At 35.1% G+C, this 19,586-nt stretch overlaps 1 protein-coding gene across 3 annotated transcripts; it reads right to left on the reverse strand.

Annotated features, from left to right (window-relative positions):
- Positions 1–999: 999 nt before the first annotated feature.
- Positions 1,000–16,242, reverse strand: slc7a2 (solute carrier family 7 member 2). Of its 3 annotated transcripts, none has more exons than XM_051127484.1 (12): positions 16,021–16,242; positions 13,605–13,979; positions 13,364–13,519; positions 11,578–11,743; positions 11,354–11,490; positions 10,691–10,913; positions 9,453–9,592; positions 6,686–6,788; positions 5,218–5,417; positions 4,961–5,127; positions 3,746–3,854; positions 1,000–2,517 (listed from the first exon to the last, which is right to left on the reverse strand). In XM_051127484.1, the coding sequence occupies exons 2-12, from the start codon at positions 13,972–13,974 to the stop codon at positions 2,363–2,365; spliced, it is 1,926 nt and encodes a 641-aa protein (XP_050983441.1). In that variant the 5' UTR covers positions 13,975–13,979; positions 16,021–16,242; the 3' UTR covers positions 1,000–2,362. The 3 variants fall into 3 exon arrangements, with proteins under 3 accessions (XP_050983441.1, XP_050983440.1, XP_050983442.1); XM_051127483.1 differs by having other exon boundaries at positions 13,605–13,992; positions 16,021–16,241; XM_051127485.1 differs by lacking the exon at positions 9,453–9,592 and adding an exon at positions 8,955–9,091 and having other exon boundaries at positions 13,605–13,992; positions 16,021–16,240.
- Between the last annotated feature and the right edge of the window lie 3,344 nt (positions 16,243–19,586).

The following is a 19,586-nucleotide window of genomic DNA, read 5'->3' on the forward strand; positions in this document are numbered from 1 at the left end:
CATGTTTTTCTGTTTTTACCATTTGTATAACATGACATGAGGCAGAACTGTTTGTCTGAGGCTGTGGATTACAGGTAATAATGTTGTAAATAATGTTTAGTTTCTCACACAGACTAATTGTTTTGCTTCATAAGCCCTCAATATATTGTCAGGAGCCACATGGATTCATTTTGTGTTTTTGCATCTGCTTTTTGACTCTTAAAGTTGCCTGTTTACTTTTGTATTATGAATCACCAAGTGCCGGGTTCAGCTAAAAACGTTCTTCACCGTTCAAGAAAGTCACCTACATCTTGGATGGCCTGGAGGTGAGTAAATTAAGGGCAGATTTTCATGTTTTTGTGAGCTTTTCTGTATAGGTTTATGTATTGTGTGATATTTTTGTCCATCTTTCATTTTATACCCATGCTGTACACAAATAGCAGTCACCTGTCAATATTGTTATTTAAGGAGAAGTCCACTTCCAAAACAAAGATTCACATATAATGTCCTCACCCCCTTTTCATCCAACATGTTCATGTCTTTCTGTCTTCAGTTGTAAAGAAATTGTTTTTTGAGGAAAACATTTCAGCATTTTTCTCCATATAATGTACTGATATGGTGCCCCGATTTTGAGTTTCCAAAATGCAGTTTAAATGCGGCTTCGAATGATCCCAAGTGCGGTTGTATTTGCAATTAAAGCAGCCTTGACCAGAATGGGATGATTTTTGCAGAGCTGATTTTGGCAAGGTAAAAAGGGTGTTGTTTTACACTACCATTGAGAATTTTTAACCAAAGTATATTATAGACTTTTTATTAAGACCCTAAAGAATCATCTCAACTTGTGGAAAATGGGCATCCGATGATCCCTTTGATATATGGAACCCACAACAATTAAAAAGCAAAACATATTGTACCGTTTTTTTAATTCGTAGATAATCACAAATGAGATTTCAGTGCTATTAGTCCCCTGTTTTCATTTCAGAAATCTAGTCACCTTAATACAATAATGTGGGGAAACTGTTAAAAAGGGAGAAATCTTTTATTGTTTTGTATGAAACCACTTTGCATTGTTTTAACAATGGCATAATCCACATAATACTTCCATTATTAAAAAACATTATAATGATAAAATACAATGATACAAAGGCTTTAAACGGAAGTTAATGTGCATTATTTAATGAGGCATTAACACATTGCTATTAATGTTTGTGCCACAATTTTAGCCTCTCTATTAGCAGAAGAATCATATTCAGATGCTCAGGTTGTCCATTTTTTAGACTGATTACTTAGTTAGCTGGATTAAACAAATTGTCATGTACTGAATGGCCGCAGTGAACTACGTAGTGTAGATTGATTATTGATCATAGCATTTCTGAAAAAGTCAGATTAGTTTGTTATAGAGTAATAAAAAAAGCAAGTAAATAAAGTGGGGAAAAAAAGGTAATTTTACAAGACAAAACATACATATGTGCTTGCTCCTCTTCAACATCACAAGACCTTCTGGTTTCTAAACAACAGATTGACCTATGAATACTGTGCATTGTAGGATATCCCTGTCAAACATTCACATGTAACATGGACGAAGATTAAAAAGTAGTGTTTATCAGAATACAAGAAAACATGAAATGGTGTTATCCAAGCAGCTTTACGTCTCATGCGCATACAGTAAGTTAAAAAATTAATTCTAAATCTTAGAATTAAACACTTTAACAAGACAATCAAACATGTAGACATACTGTAAAGCTGGGCTTTCTCCAATATCATGGCTTTTGCAATATTTTTTCTGATGTTCCACATTATTTAACCACGTGTCCCATACTTTTAAAACTTAGTATATATATATATATATATATATAAATTGTTTTTTGTTTTTTTCCCTTTTTTTTTTAAATTAAACTAACAGTGGAAGTAATTCTAACATACTGACTGTGGAAATCTTAATACTTTTATGCAAAAATGCATTCCCTTTCTCTTTTGAACACATTTAAAAGGAGATTGTTTTCCGTTTTAGTTATGAAAATTTGGCCACTGAGATTTGGTCACTATTCGTTTTCAGTTATTTTCCTACTAATCATCATTATTATTTATAATATATGATATATTTTTATATAACTATATTCTGAAGTCACAACCAAAACATAAGTAGAAGGACAATTTATATTGGGTATAAATAGAATCTAAAATCAATGCATTGAATTTTCATTGTCAGATCACACACCCCTAACTTCCTTCTGTCACGTCAGCACTGAGAGGTGTTACAGTGATTGTTCATGATGGCAGTAACTGTAAAGGCAGAGCTGAATACACAGAGTTCAGGTCTGTCAGCTGGTTGGTGAATGCCATGGATAACAGCTAGTTACTATCATAGTTCATCCACTGTTCTTTAACATGGGCTAGTCTTCTCTATGTGCGTCCCATGCCCCGCAGTGCCTTCATTTCCGGTCAGTGTCTTTTTCTCTGACGCAACACCACAGTTCTGTAGATGCCTTTTACGCTCATCACTGTGCCACATTCCATATCCAAAATAGATGAGGAAACCTGTGGATTGATATCAAAGTTAAGATTTATATTCAATTTGTATGCCTTCATATACCAGAGTGTGTTGTTTTTGGATCCATTAGGATGCTTAAAGGCAGTTAATCCAAAAGTATTTTCAAGATACAAAAAAAAAGATTTTATGTTTTTTTAAATACGTCTCTTCTGCTCACCAAGTCTGCGTTTATTTGATCCAAAGTACAGCAAAAACAGTAAAATTCTGAAATATTTTTACTATTTAAAATAACTGTTTTCTATTTGAATATATTTTTAAATGTAATTTATTCCTGTGATTTCAAAGCTGAATTTTTAGCATCATTACTCCAGTCACATGATCCTTCAGAAATCATTCTGATATTCTGATTTGCTGCTCAGAATTATTTATTATTATTATTATTATTATTATTATTATTATTATTATTATTATTATTATTATTATTATTATTATCATTAAAACAGCTGGGTAGAATTTTTCAGGTTTCTTTGATGAATAGAATGATCCAAAGATCAGCATTTATCTGAAATAAAAACATTTTTTTTTAATGAAAAGGAATTATAGAAATTAATGTTTTTATTTATCAAAGATGCTGTAAATTGATTAAAAGTGATGATAAAGACATTTATAATGTTACAAAAGATTTCTATTTCAGATAAATGCTGTTCTTCTGAACTTTCTTTTAAAGAAACCTGAAAAAATTCTACTCTGTGTTTTCAACAAAATAATAATAATAAATGTTTTTTGAGCAGCAAATCAGAATATTAGAATGATTTCTGAAGGATCATGTGACTGGAGTAACGATGCTCAAAATTTAGCTTTGAAATCACAGGAATAAATTACATTTTAAAATATATTCAAAAAGAAATCAATTATTTTAAATAGCAAAAATATTTCAAAATTTGACTGTTTTCGCTGTACTTTAGATCAAATAAATGCAGGCTTGGTAAGCAAAAGAGACTTCTAAAGGAAAAGAGACTAAAAACATTAAAAATCTTTTGACAAAAACTTTTGACTAGTGTGTGTGTATATATATATATATATATATATAAAATGGACCACATTGGAAGTTTATGCTTATTTAAGCTGGTATTTTCTGTAGGGTTTCTTACATTTATTTCCAATAAGGCCTGTTTTTCAAGCAAACAGCCTTGAAATGGCAATGGGGCCTTTAGATTTGTTTGAATGTGGTTTAGGATTGCAGCCTGTGTGTGTTTACTCAAAGTTTGCACGTACCTATGGCCATCCAGATGGAGAAACGGATCCACGTGTCTCCACTGAGTTGAACCATGAGATATACGTTGACAAATATACTCAAGATGGGTAGAAAGGGCAACAGAGGAACCTGGAGCAAAAAAAAACATACCGGGTTCAAACATGTGCTTGACTGCACTCTGCTCAGCACTCGCTAATGAAATGACCCAGACTAAAACAGAAAAAACACAACGAATGGAGGCTCTCTCGGGTCATATCACATTGTTTTTCATGTTAGATAAGTATAGCACACAAAACGGTCCTCCAAAGAACACAGAGTGCTTGGCAAACACAGATATTTCATACAGGCTATTACCCTAAAACCCAGTGCTGTTCTGGGTAGAATACACATCAAGATAAACAGAGCAGCGACGAGTCAACATGGTGCATGTTTATTAAAGGGAAAGTTCTCTCCACATTGAAAATTCTGTCATCGTTTACCCACCTTCACATAGTTTCATTTAAGATCTCAGGCAGATTGTTGCTGCTCCTATCCGTACAATAAAAGTGAAAGGTCTATAGAAGAAGTCCTTATAACCTGCGTACTATAAATCATGTGTGTCATACTGGACAACATTCACTTTTATTGTATGGAAAAGAGCAGCTTCCTGTGTAACATCTTTCTGTGTTCCATAACAGAAAAAAAAACATAGGTTTGGAGATCATTTTTGGGTGAACTATCCCTTTAAGAGTGTGAACAGGTTGTGTTTATACAGAAAAAAAAATTAATTATTGAAAAAATGTGTAACTCTTAAATTGATATAATGTTAAAACATTTTATTTTAAAGAAATTAATATTTTATTCAGCAGGATTAATTACATTGGATTAATTAAATTAAATATATATATATATATATATATATATAATATTTGTTGAGAGCAAATTGCATGTTAGAATGATTTCTGTAGGATCATATGACACTGAAGACTGGAGTAATGATGCTGAAAATTCAACTTTGATCACAGGAATAAATTACATTTTAAAATATATTCAAATAGAAAATATATTTTTTTAATTCCAATAATATTTCACAATTTTACTGTTTACAATTTTACAGTTTTACTGTATTTTTGATCTAATAAATGCAGGCTTGGTGAGCAGAAGAAAGTTCTTACAAAAGCATTAAAAACTGCCCCTAAACTTTTGAAAGCTAGCATACATGTATGTTAAGTATGCTAGATATCAAATCTACATACCATAAAGGAAACTTTCTTCCTTGTCTGAGGTTGTCTGCAAACCAGAATGATGCACATGATGAAGATGAACAAAGATGCTCCTAAAAGCCCCAGGGCCCAAGGCTCCATAGCAATAATGGCCTGTCCGTAGTATGTGTTGAGTGAGCTAATAACACACACAACACACACTGCAAAGAAAAACAAACGAAGATCAGAACAGCTACTTAATTGTCATCATCTAACTTGTCAAATCAATCTCTAACTGCTGTTGTACTAACCCATGATTATAACAGACACGTTGACAACAGTGGAGGTCTGTTCAGTGGGCAGCAGTGGAGGGTTGAGCAGAGAGCGCAGGGTTACGCTTCCATCCTTCAGCATGTTCAAGTGAGACTCAGACTCAGTCAGTTCAGATTCACCAACCTCTTCCTTCCCTTCATTGATCCTAGACCTCTCAAACGCAGCATCCGGCTGATACCTGACATGTGAATTTTATGTTAGACAGAAGCATTATTAAAATACTAAAAAAATCTTTTAAACTTGATAAATATGTCATCAAATGTGATAGTATCATTTAAAGGTGACGTATCACGAAAATCTGACTTTTTCAGTATTTATGTGTTATAATCGGGTCCCCAGTGCCCAGAAAACGTAAAAAAAAACAGTAACTTTATTTTGCCAAGCCTTTTTCTGCAAGCATGTGAAAAAATAAGCGTGTCAGATTTTGCTTCCCCAGGTGACGTGGGATCTTATTATTATATTACCTCCCCTTAATCTGCATGTTTCCACCCACAGCACCACAATTTAATTTTCACAAGCGACAACGGCGTACCATGTCTAACGCCATGGCAAAAGTTCATGCAAAGCATGCTAACTGTTCTGTCGTTGGCTGCACAGACGAGCACAGAACACTATTTAGAGTCCCAGCCTTAGAGGAGACAAGAGAGCAGTGAATTTAATGATTTATTTATTATATATTACGCTGCTGCCACACAGATTTAAAACAAACATGAGATTTCTTTCCCAGCTGTTTACCTTCATTGTCATAACTGACTCTTATAAACTTATAAACATAAACTTGTGTGTATTTGACAGTTTAAGCGCAATAAGACATGAAAGAAAACTTAATTTAGTACTCACATGCCGTGTGACAGCCGCTTTCTGTGGGCATACTTCGGATATGTGTGGCCAGAAAACCGTATATCAGAACTTAAAACTAATATGGTTTAAAAACGCATGATTTCAGTGCAATAGACATGATAATCAAAACCAAACAGATGTTTTTTAGCAGAATATCTGAGGTATGAGCTGTAAAGGCACAGCCCTATTCTGGAAAAGGGGGCGGGGAGCAGCAGCTCATTTGCATTTAAGGAGACATGCATGAAAACTGTTTCTGCTTCCACTCAAAATAGGCATTTTCAAATGATATAATAAATGATCTGTCGGGTATTTTGAGCTGAAACTAAACAGACAGATTTTATGGACAACTGAGACTTATATTTCATATTAAAAGGAAGAAAGGGCATAATAGGTCTCTTTTAAGTTCTAAAGAGACGATCACAAGAAAACTTTCTTTTTAAAATCTGTTCAAACTCAATTAATTGAAATATACATTTATATCACAGTTGAGAAATGACATTACCACTAGATGGCAGACCACTGCATAATTCTTGCAATAAAGGTTGTACCAAGTAGTTGATTGGTTTGCATTATTAAGAAGCATACTTGTACTGAATGTACACTAACCTGAGGATTAGAACACAAGCAGCCACCAAAGAGTATGCTAACAAGGTTCCAATAGACATCATATCCACCAGTGCTTTCAAGTCAAACAGGAAAGCCATGATAGCTGTTGGAATGAAACAAAAGATGATCAGAAAAAAGTTTTAAAATAATACATTAAATACATAACAAACACAAATTATTACATCACAAACTATAGGAATGTCTATAAGTTAAATAGTTTACATACAGTGGCCCTAAATATTTAGACACTTAAGTCACACTTAAAATGCATTAATTTCATGGCATAAGTATTTAAATGTTCTCGTAATTAATGGCAATTTTCTCAGTAATGTTTGCAATTGCTTGCTAGGTTGAGGTATTTTTTTTCTAGATTTTGAAATGTTTTGCTTGAAAAGTATGACTTTGTTGTAAAAAAATATTTCCAGGCCATTATACACCAACAGAGCATGCAGTGTTTATTAATTCATTTGTGTTCATTTAATAAAGTGAATCTTTCCATTTTGAAGAGCCTGATTGGTAAACTATAACATTTCCAAAATAACCTGAGTGTAAATGCAAACTACAGTATATACACTCAGAAATAAAGGTACTGTCACTGGGGCGGTACCTTTTTAAAAAATACATGTTTGGACCTAAAGAGTCCATTTTGGGACCCTACAAGCACATATTAGTATCTAATAGGTACAAAAGTGTACCTTTTTAAAGTGTACCACCCCAGTGACAGCTTTTGTACCTTTATTTCTGAGAGTGTATACTGTGGGACTTATAAATGAATCACAGTCTTTATTATTAATCAATACAGACTCCTTCATTAGTGGATGTCTGACTTTAAAAGAATGCAATAGCACTGGTATCTTCCCAAATCCACACCAGATGTGCCCTATGACTTCATATACAGCTGTTTAGACTTCCCTCACAGTAAGAAGGCCGTGTACACTAACAAACATACAGTGCTACAGTATAGGCTTAACATGTGCGACGTGCAGGGGGCTCCGAAAACCATTATCTGCCCTGCGTCCTCATCCCTTCACTAAGCTTCCCCTCTGCTTTCTCATTCTTTAGAAGTCCTCAGAATCCATAAGCATCCCTGCTAGCATCAAAGTGCTGTATTACCACACTGTAGGGAAGTACTAAGAATCTGGCTCTGCAGCTGTCAGCAGTACATTACACATCTGCACCTGACACATGAGTTCAAATATATACATTACCAGTCAAAAGTTTGTAATAATTGCATTTTTTTATGTTTTTAAAAGCAGGATCTTATATGTTCACCAAGGCTGCATTTATTTGATCAAAATATAGTAAATCAATAATGTTTAAAATAACTGTTTTGTATTTTAATATATTTTAAAATGTAAATTATTCCTCTGATGCAAAGCTGCATTTTCAGCAGCAATTACACCAGTGTTACATAATTCTTCAGAATTGCTAATTTAATAATATGCTAATTTGCTGCTCAAGAAATATTTTTTATTATTATCAATTATTATTGGTTCTCAATTATTAATAATGGTTCTTTTTATTTTTGCTGCTTGATATTTTTGTGGAAACACAATACATATGTTTTCAGAATTCTGCGATGAATAGACATAAAAGCATTTGTTTAAAACCGAAATCTATTGTAGCACTATAAAGGTCACTTTTGATAAATTTAATATGTCCTTTCTTAATAAAATTTAAAAATGTATTTAATTAAAAAAAAAAAAATCCTAGCCCAAACTTTTGCATGGCAGTTACAATCACAAATATCCTTAATTCTATAAAATTCTACAAAATGTTATGTAGCAAAAAAAAAATAAAAATTTTTTTTTTAATTGGCCGCTGAAAATTTAGTTTCTCCATCATGAGAACTAAATTACATTTTAAAATATATTAAAAAAAGAAAACTTTTAAATTATAATATTTTATACAACTACTGTTATTATATATTTTACTATATTTTTGATCAAATACATGCACCCTAAAGCAGAAGTGATTTCTTTCAATGACATTAATTTTTTTTATTATTTCAAACTTGTAGTGGATGACTGATTTCCTTTCTTTTCCCAGCCAATTTCACCACCACTTTACATATCACCTTTGCATGCAATTTATAGCTTCCACAGAGATATATCACATATTGTATAATCCCAGTGATTTTTAGCACCACCACCACCACAGCATGCAACCATTAACAGAGTACTATAATTAAGCAGGCACACTGCACCTCCACCACGGTGACACAAACAGGACAGCAGGCCATGCAAGGCCTATATCACTCTTAGCTTACCCGCGGTAGTGCCTGCTGCCATAGTGGCAGCCACTGGCGACTGACGCTTACTCACTTTGGAAAGAAATCTGAATAGCACGCCATCTCGTGCCATCGCAAACAGAATGCGGGGAAGAGGGAACATAGAACCCAACAGGCTAAAAACAAAAAAGCAGTCATGGTTCAGACACCTGCAACTCTGGAAGGAAAAGAACATATTAAGCAACACCAGCAAGTGTGAAGGAGCAAATATTGGCATCTATTTTGTAATTATTCGTATTTTATAAAGCTTTTAGATATGAACATACATAGACTTTGTCTATGACTTTTCAGGATTTTTTTAATTTCCTCAATTCATCCAGGCTTGGAAGTTACCATTTTTAAAAGTCCAGATATTTCAAGGTTTATTTGTTGTGTGTTTCCATATAATTCCTTATACAGTACATTTCCGCTCTTTTTCACATTTGCCTGGTGGATCACATTGGCGGTTTGCATAGCAATCGTGCCTCCGTCTCTCACCTGCAACTACACCTGAAGACATGGTAGCAATAAGAGGGGTCTTCGTCTTAGGATTGATTTGGGCTAACACTTTGAAAAGCACCCCATCCTGTGCCATAGCATAGATTACACGCGGCATTGGGAAAATGGAGCCCAGCAGACTGCATGTGAGGCAAAGACATCAGCAGAAGCAAAGAGTCAATTAATTACATGCTGCAGACCTGATCCCAAACACTTCCGCTGTTGGGCGCTGTTACAAAAAATTATTTGGATTTTAAAGTCAACATGAAATCAAAATGAACCATATTTGCTTTCTTTCAACACATTTCTGGTCTTCTTGTGCATGATTGATGAGTACATGTTATTCTACAGAAAAAAAAATGTTTTGACTTTGTTTTCAACAGGACTCCAATCACAATGTTTCAAAATCAATTCCCAATGGACAGAAATAAGTTTGCTTGTGCTCTTTCTGAATATTCTATCTTGAACACATTACAGAAGTAATACAGGTTGCCAAATGGCTGTTTTATGTTGACTTTAGGAAATATAAAATTTGACAGCATATCATTATACAGCACTTAGGGAATGAAGCAAATGGGACCAGACATACAGTTAAATCTTCTTCATTTTTTCCTGGGATTATTGCACAAGGCCTAGGCTATGAAATCCCATAAAATGTTTTAGTAGCTTAATAAAATGGCAAAGAATAGTAGCTACAATCAAAATGATTGATCTAAGGGATACAACTTTTACAGCTTGTGTAGAGTTTGTATACTTCACACCTGGATGTTTTTACATGTTTAAACATAATTAAGACTATTGTTCAAGCAAATTCTGTAAACATACTGTCATGTAATTCATGTTGCTAATGGCCAAACAAGTGTTTTTTATGATTTATGTCACCAGGAAAAAACAAAAACACATTCCACGTGAAGATTTTGTTATGAAAGAGAGTAAGTATAAATCCTAATCATATTAAAGCTTATAATAGTCTGATTAATTAAATGCTGTGTATAACTATTTATATGGCTCTCTTTCAAACAACCCACCATCAAAAAGTCATTAAGAGATGCAAAGCATAAGAATCGATCCACCACAGACCCTTCACACAAATTAATTTGGAAAGAAATGTTTAAATGAACGTCAAACAAACGACAAAATGAATAAATGCATTTTATGCATGTTCAATGTTTGGTATCAGCATGCTACCTCAATATACACTCTTGGCTAGCATTATGGGAGCAAAGAAAGATGTTTACCTGGTCGATAGAGCGCAGAGTGATCCTACTGCTACAACATATTTCGCAGGCTCCCAACCCACATATTCAAAAGCCAAAGGCAGAGGACTCTTCTCGTCCAGTAGGTAGTAGGGCATCATAAGGGTGAGGGCTGCTGAAACGCCAAAGTAAGCAAGGAAGCAGACTAGCAGGGAAACAACTATCCCAATGGGAATGGCCCTCTGGGGATTCTTCACCTCCTCACCTGGTCACAATCACAAATATTTAGCAGTTTTAGAACACAAGATTAGTCTAGAGATCTGATGTTAAAGGGATAGTTAACCCAGAAATGAAAGGTGCAAACGATTTTTGCCAAGTGATGTTGGCAGCACCAAAACAAACACACCCATACCTCAACAGGACCTTGTCACTGTTTTGATATTTCCAGCTCACATGCACGTAAACAACCCTGGCATAACAATGATCATGAAAACAAGGACTTTTTTAACGACTATCTTTCTGGGCCTTGAACGTGTCAGTTGTGCTGCTGTCTATGCAAAGTCAGAAAGCTCTCGGATTTCATCAGAAATATCTTAATTTGTTTTCCGAAGATGAAGGTCTTACAGGTTTGGAATGACAGAATTTTCATTTTTGAGTGAATTAACCCTTTAACTGTTGTATAAAACAGAATAAGTGATTGAATACCTGTGGTTGCAATGCAGTCAAATCCCACGAAGGCATAAAAGCATGTGGCCGCACCAGCCAAGGTCCCGCTAAAGCCATAAGGAAAAAATCCCCCTGCCCCGTAATCACTTGTAATATTAGCAGTGTGTGAGAGATTCCTGTAAGTGTATTTCAACGTTAATGATTATGATCATATTAGGCTGAATTCATCAAGATTTAAAAAGATATAAGTAAGTGTTCTTCACCTTTTGACAATGGTAACATTTATGAGAGATTCCTCTGATAAATTCCAATTGAGCGAGTCTCCTTTGACGAATCCAGAAATGATAACAAACATCAGCACAAGCACGTTTACAGCTGTGAAGATTTTGTTGACCCAAGCTGATTCTTTCACCCCAAAGGAGAGAAGACCTGGGGAAAAAATTACAGCGACAGACATTTAAATTCAGTTTAGAAAAAAATGCATGTAAATGTAGTGGCAATTTATGTAATAATTTATTTAAAAGATGCATTCAGGAGATTTTTCTAATTGTGTTAACTGATAAAAGACATTTACAGTTATTCATTTACAGTAGCAGATGCATTTATCCAAAGCAACTTACTCATATGCACAGTTGAGTTCAAAAGCTTGCATCCCCCTTTCATAGGGATCATAAAAAATGCATGTTATTGTTTATTTAGTACTGACCTGAGTAAGATATTTCACATAAAAGATGTTTACATATAGTCCACAAGAGAAAATAATAAAAAAAAAATTGACCCGATTCAAAAGTTTACATCCCCTTGATTCTTAATGCTGTGTTGTTACCTGAACGATCAACAGCTGTGTTTTTTTGTTTAGTGATAGTTGTTTATGAGTCCCTTGTTTGTCCTGAATAGTTCAAATGCCTGCTGTTCTTAAGAAAAAATCCTTCAGGTCCCACAAATTCTTTGGTTTTCCAACATTTTTGTGTATTTGAACCCTTTCCAAAAATGACTGTATGATACTGAGATCCATCTTTTCACATTGAGGACAACTGAGGAACTCGTATGCAACTATTACAGAAGGTTCAAACGCTCACTGATGCTTCAGAAGGAAACACAATGTATTAAGAGCTGGGGTGTGAAAACTTTTTTAATTTGAAGATCAGGGTAAATTCAACTTATTTTGTCTTCTGGGAAACATGTAAGTGTCTTCTGCAGCTTCTTAAGGGCAGTACTAAATAAAAAATGTAATGATATTTAGGCAAAAATTTACACATCTCGATTCTGTTCGGCTCTTAATGCATCGTTTTTCCTTCTGAAGCATCAGTAAGCGTTTGAACCTTCTGTAATAGTTGTATATGAGTCCCTCAGTTGTCCTCAGTGTGAAAAGATGGATCTCAAAATCATACAGTCATTGTTAGAAAGGGTTCAAATAAACAAAAATGTTGAAAAAAAACAAAGAATTTGTGGGACCTGAAGGATTTTTCTGAAGAACAGCAGGCAGTGTAACTGTTCAGGACAAACAAGGGACTCATGAACAACTATCACCTAACAACAACAACAACAAAAGAAACAGCTGGGGATCATTCAGGTAAGAACAGTATAGAACAAGAATAATGTAAACTTTTGAATGGGGTAATTTTTTTATAAATTCAACTATTATTTTCTCTTGTGGACTATATGTAAACATCTTTTATGTGAAATATATTATTCAGGTCAGTACTAAATAAACAATAACATGTATAATAATAACAATAACGTATGATCTCTCTTATTTTGGTAAAATAATTAACATTTTAATGATTCTAAAAGGGGGATGCAAACGTTTGACCTCAATTGTAGCATATAGGTACTAACATGTAAATATGTACATTTAAGGTACTAAATGCATCCTTTAAGGATCCTAAAAGGTTGCACCTTTTGAAAGGGCACCATCCCAGTGTCAGCTTTTGTACCTTTTTTCTGAGAGTGTGGAAATACATCGTTTCCAGCATTGTTCAGAATAGCAAAAGCTAGAACAAGGAGGGATTTAAAGTTGTTTAAAGTTATAAATTAAGTGATTTTTACCTGACAGTAGTAAGATCAGGCAGACAGCAAAGAAATCAGGGTACTCTGCCAGGCCAGGCAAACTCATTTTGAAGTACATTTTGCAGAACTTTTCAATGTGGCCACCTATAAGCTCATCAAACGTCCCACTCCAGGCACGCGCCACACTAGACGTCCCTGTCCCAACAGAATATCATCTTAGGTTGGAAAATCTTTGTATTTGCTATATAACTGATTTAACATATTGCCAAATCATAATTACCAATGACGTATGACAGAATGAGGTTCCATCCTGTGATAAAGGCCCAGAGCTCCCCCACGGTCACGTAGCTGTACAAATAGGCCGAGCCCGTCTTGGGTACCCGTGCACCAAACTCTGCATAACAGAGGCCAGCCATCACAGATGCGAGAGCGGCGATGAGGAAAGATACCACAATGCTGGGGCCAGAATTGCCTTTGGCCACCTCCCCAGCGAGCACATAGACACCGGCCCCAAGTGTACTTCCAACCCCGAGGGCAATTAGATCAACAGTGGAGAGGCAGCGGCACAGCTTGGACTCCTCCAGACAGTCCTGGTCCACATTCTTCCTCCTCACAAGGGACCGACCAAATGCGAGGCAATGTTCCAGCATTCTTCCTGTTAACAGAAACTGTCAAGATGTTTTTTTTTTTGTTAAATAAATAAATAAATCAAGTATACAAACTTTTTCTTTTCAATGAAAGGATGTGATTTATTTTCCTTTTTGTATTTTATATATTCACGTGTCAGTATGTGTGGTGAACATGTTTGCTGCGCAAATGTAAATATGCAATAAATGCACAATGTAAAGATTCTGTTATTGGGAACCAAAGTGGAGCTGAGGCATGTAAAAGAACTGTGTTCAATAACATTTTTGGCCTTTGTTCTCACTTGCATATGTCTGCAGTTTAAGCAGGTTTTAGCATTACCCAATGTACAATAATGTGAAAGCCTTAGGCATTATTACATAATAGTGGGACAAAGCGTTTTCATATTGAAAGGCGTAGGTATTTGGCACATCACTTATTGGCCAATGAGCTTCTGTTCAATTAAAGAGTTGTGTTAGTGGTAAACCATTATCATCTTACAAATTAATTAAACTTAAAAGTTTATTATAAATGTATATTATATTATGACTTTATATAAAGTTTATATAACGCAGACTGGACTCCTGACTCGATGAAAATTTGTTACACAATTAAAGGAATAACTAAAGACGGTGTAGTGCACCGTCTCTTTAGATGTCTAAATAATATAATCATTCTTTAATCTTTATACACTACTGTTCAAAGGTTAGGATCAATACGATTTTAACTTAACTTTTAACTTTTATTTAGAAAGGACACATTAAATTGATCAAAAGTGACAGTAAAAATATTTACATTTTTACAAGATTTCAATTTCAAATAATTCTAAAAAAAATCACAAAAATATTATCACAAAAATATTAATATTTTCAAATATATATATTAAGCAGCAAAAAGTCTTTTCGACATTTATATATGAAGAACCATTATTAATAACTGAGTATACCACATATGCCAACCCTGAAACAACATAAAGCACTACCGAATTTCGCTATAAGTTTGATTGCAACATTACTGTTAACAGTGTTCATTGTCTGTTTGATTATGTCATTGTCTGATTTTTTTACCATACATCTCTGCCATATGAACATCAACCTGACAGTCACCACTAAGCTACTACTAAATATATTGTAGAAAGTTTAATTTTCTGTAAAGCTGCTTTGCAATGATTTGTTTTGTGAAAAACACTATACAAATAAACTTGAATTAAATTGAAATGAATATACCATATACCATCATAATTTAGCAGTAAATTAGCATATTAGAATGATTTTAGATCATGCAACACTTACGACTGATATAATGATGCTGAAAATTCAGTTTTTCCATCACAGGAATAAATTGCATTTTAAAATATTTATATAAATTTATAGAGTTGTTTTAAATTGCAATATTTCATAATATTACTGTTTCACTGCATTTTGATCAAATAAATGCAGCGTTGGTGAGCATAGAAAACTTTCAAAAAATTAAAAAATCTTAAAACACAAAGAAAAGTTTCAGGGATTTGAATTTCCAGTCTCATTTTGCATGTAAATGAGGTTGTAGACCAAAGTTGCACTTAAGCTACTTCCTAAAGAACTTCTTTTACACATAAAACAGACGTTTTTTCTAAAAGACTTGGCACATTGTAGTATGTGTGACCAAACTGCTGAGCATTAGCATTACACTATGTCTGCCTACAACCTGTGAAAGGTTTTAAGGAATCACACACAGGCAGAGCAGATTGACATACATGAGGCTCTACCCGTGAGCTGTAGCCCTGAGGGCTCATCATGCTTAACTTGACAAGCAACTCTAAAGCCAAGTTGCAGCACAGCGTATTTTATAGCAGAGCTAGATTTCATTCTGTCTTACTGTAATGAGTGGATATCATTAATACTACAGTAACACATGCAGACAAACTTTGCACATGCAATGGTCATATTTTAACTTTTATGCATTAGTCTGCTTTTGAAATTATTTATTTGCAATGCATCTGCTAAAAGTATTTGAGCATGTGTAAATGCATGTGAACCATTAGAAATGAAGTCAAATTATATGTTTGCATAAACACAAAAATGAAAACTTACCACCCAATGAGAGACTGGCAGCTGTAAAATGGCCTTATGCACGTAACACCTCACGGTTTCACGCAAACACACACATACACGCCCCCACACACACGCTTCTCAGGGATCTCCACTGATTTCTTAAAAAAGCTCACAGGCTCAGAGAGATCCAAGTTTGCCCCTTCCTTTCCTCAAGCTCAAATGACATATCAGCCCACAGCCACACTAGTTTTACTGCCTAATTTACTCTGTTCTGGTTTGTCTTAACTTGCCCTGCCCCCCGTTAGGAGGGCTGGTCTGGCAGCTGTGTGCTGCGCCAAAGAGGAGGAGAGACCTACAATTCACACAGAGGGAGGCAATGCTAATTTCACTATTCAACCAGGTCTCCATTGGTTTATGAAAAAACTGGTTTTAATAATGCTACCTGATTCTTTTTGAACATGCTTAAAAAAAACCCTCATGGCCGGGTAAGTCCCAGCTGCCAGTGCACTTATTGACCACTGATAAATTGTTAAACAACTGACATTGACAAACATTGAGACAGACAGATCTGTTTGCCCAGTGCAGGAAGAGTCGCTAAAAGCATGGACCCTGATTGGACAAAGAGGTCTGTCACAGGTAAAGGGCTTTAATGGATGATTGTTTCCCTTATTTATAAGACCATGAGCATAGAAATACTGGGGCAATTGGCCTCTTCGAACTACAGTATATAGGGGTTATTGTCACTTAGGGGTGAATTTTGGTAACACAGTCAAAAGTCCAGTTACGGAATTGGTGAACACATATTCTTGAGAATGTTTTTGTCAAATTTGTAAGCCTAGTAACAACAGTTGAGGTCAAAGTTTACGTACACCTTTTTTATTTAGTACTGACCTGAATAAGATTTTTCACATAAAAGACATTTACATATAGTCCTCAAGAGAAAAAAATAGTTGAATTTATAAAAAATGATTAAATCCACAGCTGTGTTTTTTGTTTAGTGATAGTTGTTCATGAGTCCCTTGTTTGTCCTGATCAGTTAAACTGCCTGCTGTTCTTCTGAAAAATCCTTCAGGTCACACAAATTCTTTGTTTTTTTTTTAGCATTTCTGTGTATTTGAACCTTTTCCAACAATGACTATATAATCATCTTTTCACACTGAGGACAACTGAGGGACTCATGCAACTATTACAGAAGGTTCAAACACTCACTGATGCTCCAGAATGCATTTAGAGCCGGGGATGAAAACTTTTAAAACAGAATGAAGATGTGTACATTTTTCTTATTTTGCCTAAATATCATATTTTTTTTCATTTAGTACTGACCGTCAGAAGCTACACAACATACTTACTTGTTTCCCAGAAGACAAAATGAGAAAAATGTACACATCTTCACTCTGTTCAAAAGTTTTCACCCCCCAGATCCCCCAGTGTTTTCTTCCGAAACGTCAGTGTTTGAATCTTCTGTTTCACTGGAAGAAGCATTATTATAGATTATGGACCTATATTTTGGTGACACTTTAAGTTAAAATGCTTTAATGATGGATTTTCTTTTTCACCTCACAAGATGCTAACTGATGGAGTCAAGTGGATTAGTCACGTACAAACAATGAACGATGAACAAACAAACTCACGTATGTCTTGGATGGCCTGATGGTGAGTAAATTGTCATTTGTTGTGTGAACTGTCAGGCTGAACTTAACCTGACATATGTTAGGCTATATTTACAATACTTAAAGGAGAAGTCCACTTCCAGAACAACAATTTACGAACAATTTACTCACCCCCTTGTCATCCAAGATGTTCATGTCTTTCTTTCTTCAGTCGTTAAGAAATTATGTTTTTGAGGAAAACGTTTTTCTCCATATAATGGACTGCTATGGTGCCCCGATTTTGAACTTTCAAAATGCAGTTTAAATGAGGCTTCAAACGATCCCAAATGCAGTTGTAAACGATCCCAGTCGAAGAAGAAGGGTCTTATGTAGCGTAACGATCAGTTATTTTAATAAAAATAATACAATTTATGTGTATTTTAATGCCAAACGCTCGTCTTGTCTTACTCTGTTTGGACTGTTTTTGTTCCGGTTCATGACAGTTAGGGTATGTTGAAAAACTCCCATCACATGTTCTCCCTCAACTTCAAAATCATCCTATATCGCTGTTTTACCTTTTTTGTTAAGGGTGTTTGATCTTTTTTGCATGTTCACATTGCAAAGACTGTGTCAGTACTTCTGCAGTGATGTAGGATGATTTTGAAATGATTTTTGTTGAGGGAGAAAATACGATTGGAGTTTTTCAACATACCCTAATTGTCTTGAGTCAGAATACACAGAGTTCATGGAGAGAAGGGCAAGACGAGCGTTTTAGATTAAAAAGTATTTAAAAAAAATATTTTTTTAATGAAAATAACCAATCGTTTCGCTACATAAGACCCTTCTTCCTCGGCTGGGATCATTTACAACCACATTTAGGATTGTTTGAAGCCACATTTAAACTGTGTTTTGGAAGTTCAAAATCGGGGCACCATACCAGTCCGTTATATGAAGAAAAATGCAGAAATGTTTTCTTCAAAAAACATAATTTCTTTACGACTGAAGAAAGAAAGACATGAACATCAAGGGGGTGAGGACATTATATGTGAATCTTTGTTTTGGAAGTGAACTTCTCCTTTAATTCCATCTTTTATACAATGTTGTTTACTCAGTCTACCTTCTATTTAGAAAAGGTGAAATTTTCTGAAGCTGTGTGGTTCACTGAGCTTTTCTCCAATTGCTATGCTCTAGCATGTGTCGGGCTGTTTTGTTTTTCTTCATCAGTTCATCATTAGTTAACGTCTGTGTCCATTCTGTGCCTTTATCTATCTGAACACTACAATGAAAGCAAATGCCACCCTGAATGGATGGCTAAGAGCAAGCCACCACTGCAAACATTCATACACTATCCAGGGAAACAGCAGAACAGACTGCTTTACAGAAATTCAGGGAATGTGGTTCACCACTTTTGCCAGTGCTGGCACAGTCATCAGGTGAAGACAGACCTGACGTGAATCAAACCAAATTGCATTAAAGGCCTGATGCAACTACTTGCTAAAAGAACCTTTGAAACATCATGATTGTGTATATATAGCACAGAACATGTAGGTACAGATTGCATAAAAAAACAGTGAATGGGCACTGGCGAACATCTCTCACTGTTGGTCTGAAACCCAGAGGCGTTTTCAGGCATAAAATCAAGTCCAAAGAGCAGCTGCATTCATCTGCCAACAGTAGAGAAAACAAAAGAAGACAAGAAATGGGAAGAAACCGGTTGAACTGCTCATTTTTTTCAACTGCACATCCATTTCAGGTCATATAACCAATTTTTTCCCAGAATGAGTGTCTCAGAGTTCCTCAGGTCAGTCCGACACAACTGTTTCACTAGATTGCCAATGTCACGCACATGACCATAGTTAATTCATCTAATGCGAAAATATTGGTTCTAATGTCAACACTGCCTATACAGCACTGCTGAAACTGTTTGCCATAGGGACACTCCACACCACTTAACAGAGCTGTCGCCAGGAAATGTTCAAGTCAATTATTAGTGGGAAGACCTGAGGACAGTCCAGG

The sequence above is a fragment of the Labeo rohita genome, chromosome 14 (genome assembly GCF_022985175.1).
Source record: "Labeo rohita strain BAU-BD-2019 chromosome 14, IGBB_LRoh.1.0, whole genome shotgun sequence".
Classification (NCBI taxonomy): domain Eukaryota; kingdom Metazoa; phylum Chordata; class Actinopteri; order Cypriniformes; family Cyprinidae; genus Labeo; species Labeo rohita.

What these genes read in the sequence shown, in the direction of transcription:
- slc7a2 (XM_051127484.1), bottom strand. Translation starts at nt 13,974, where the DNA reads ATGCTGGAACATTGCCTCGCATTTGGTCGGTCCCTTGTGAGGAGGAAG. An exon ending in CATTCTGTCATACGTCATTG is followed by an intron (nt 13,520 to 13,604) that starts GTAATTATGATT and finishes CTGTTGGGACAG; the next exon opens with GGACGTCTAGTGTGGCGCGT. An exon ending in AATGTTACCATTGTCAAAAG is followed by an intron (nt 11,491 to 11,577) that starts GTGAAGAACACT and finishes ATACACTTACAG; the next exon opens with GAATCTCTCACACACTGCTA.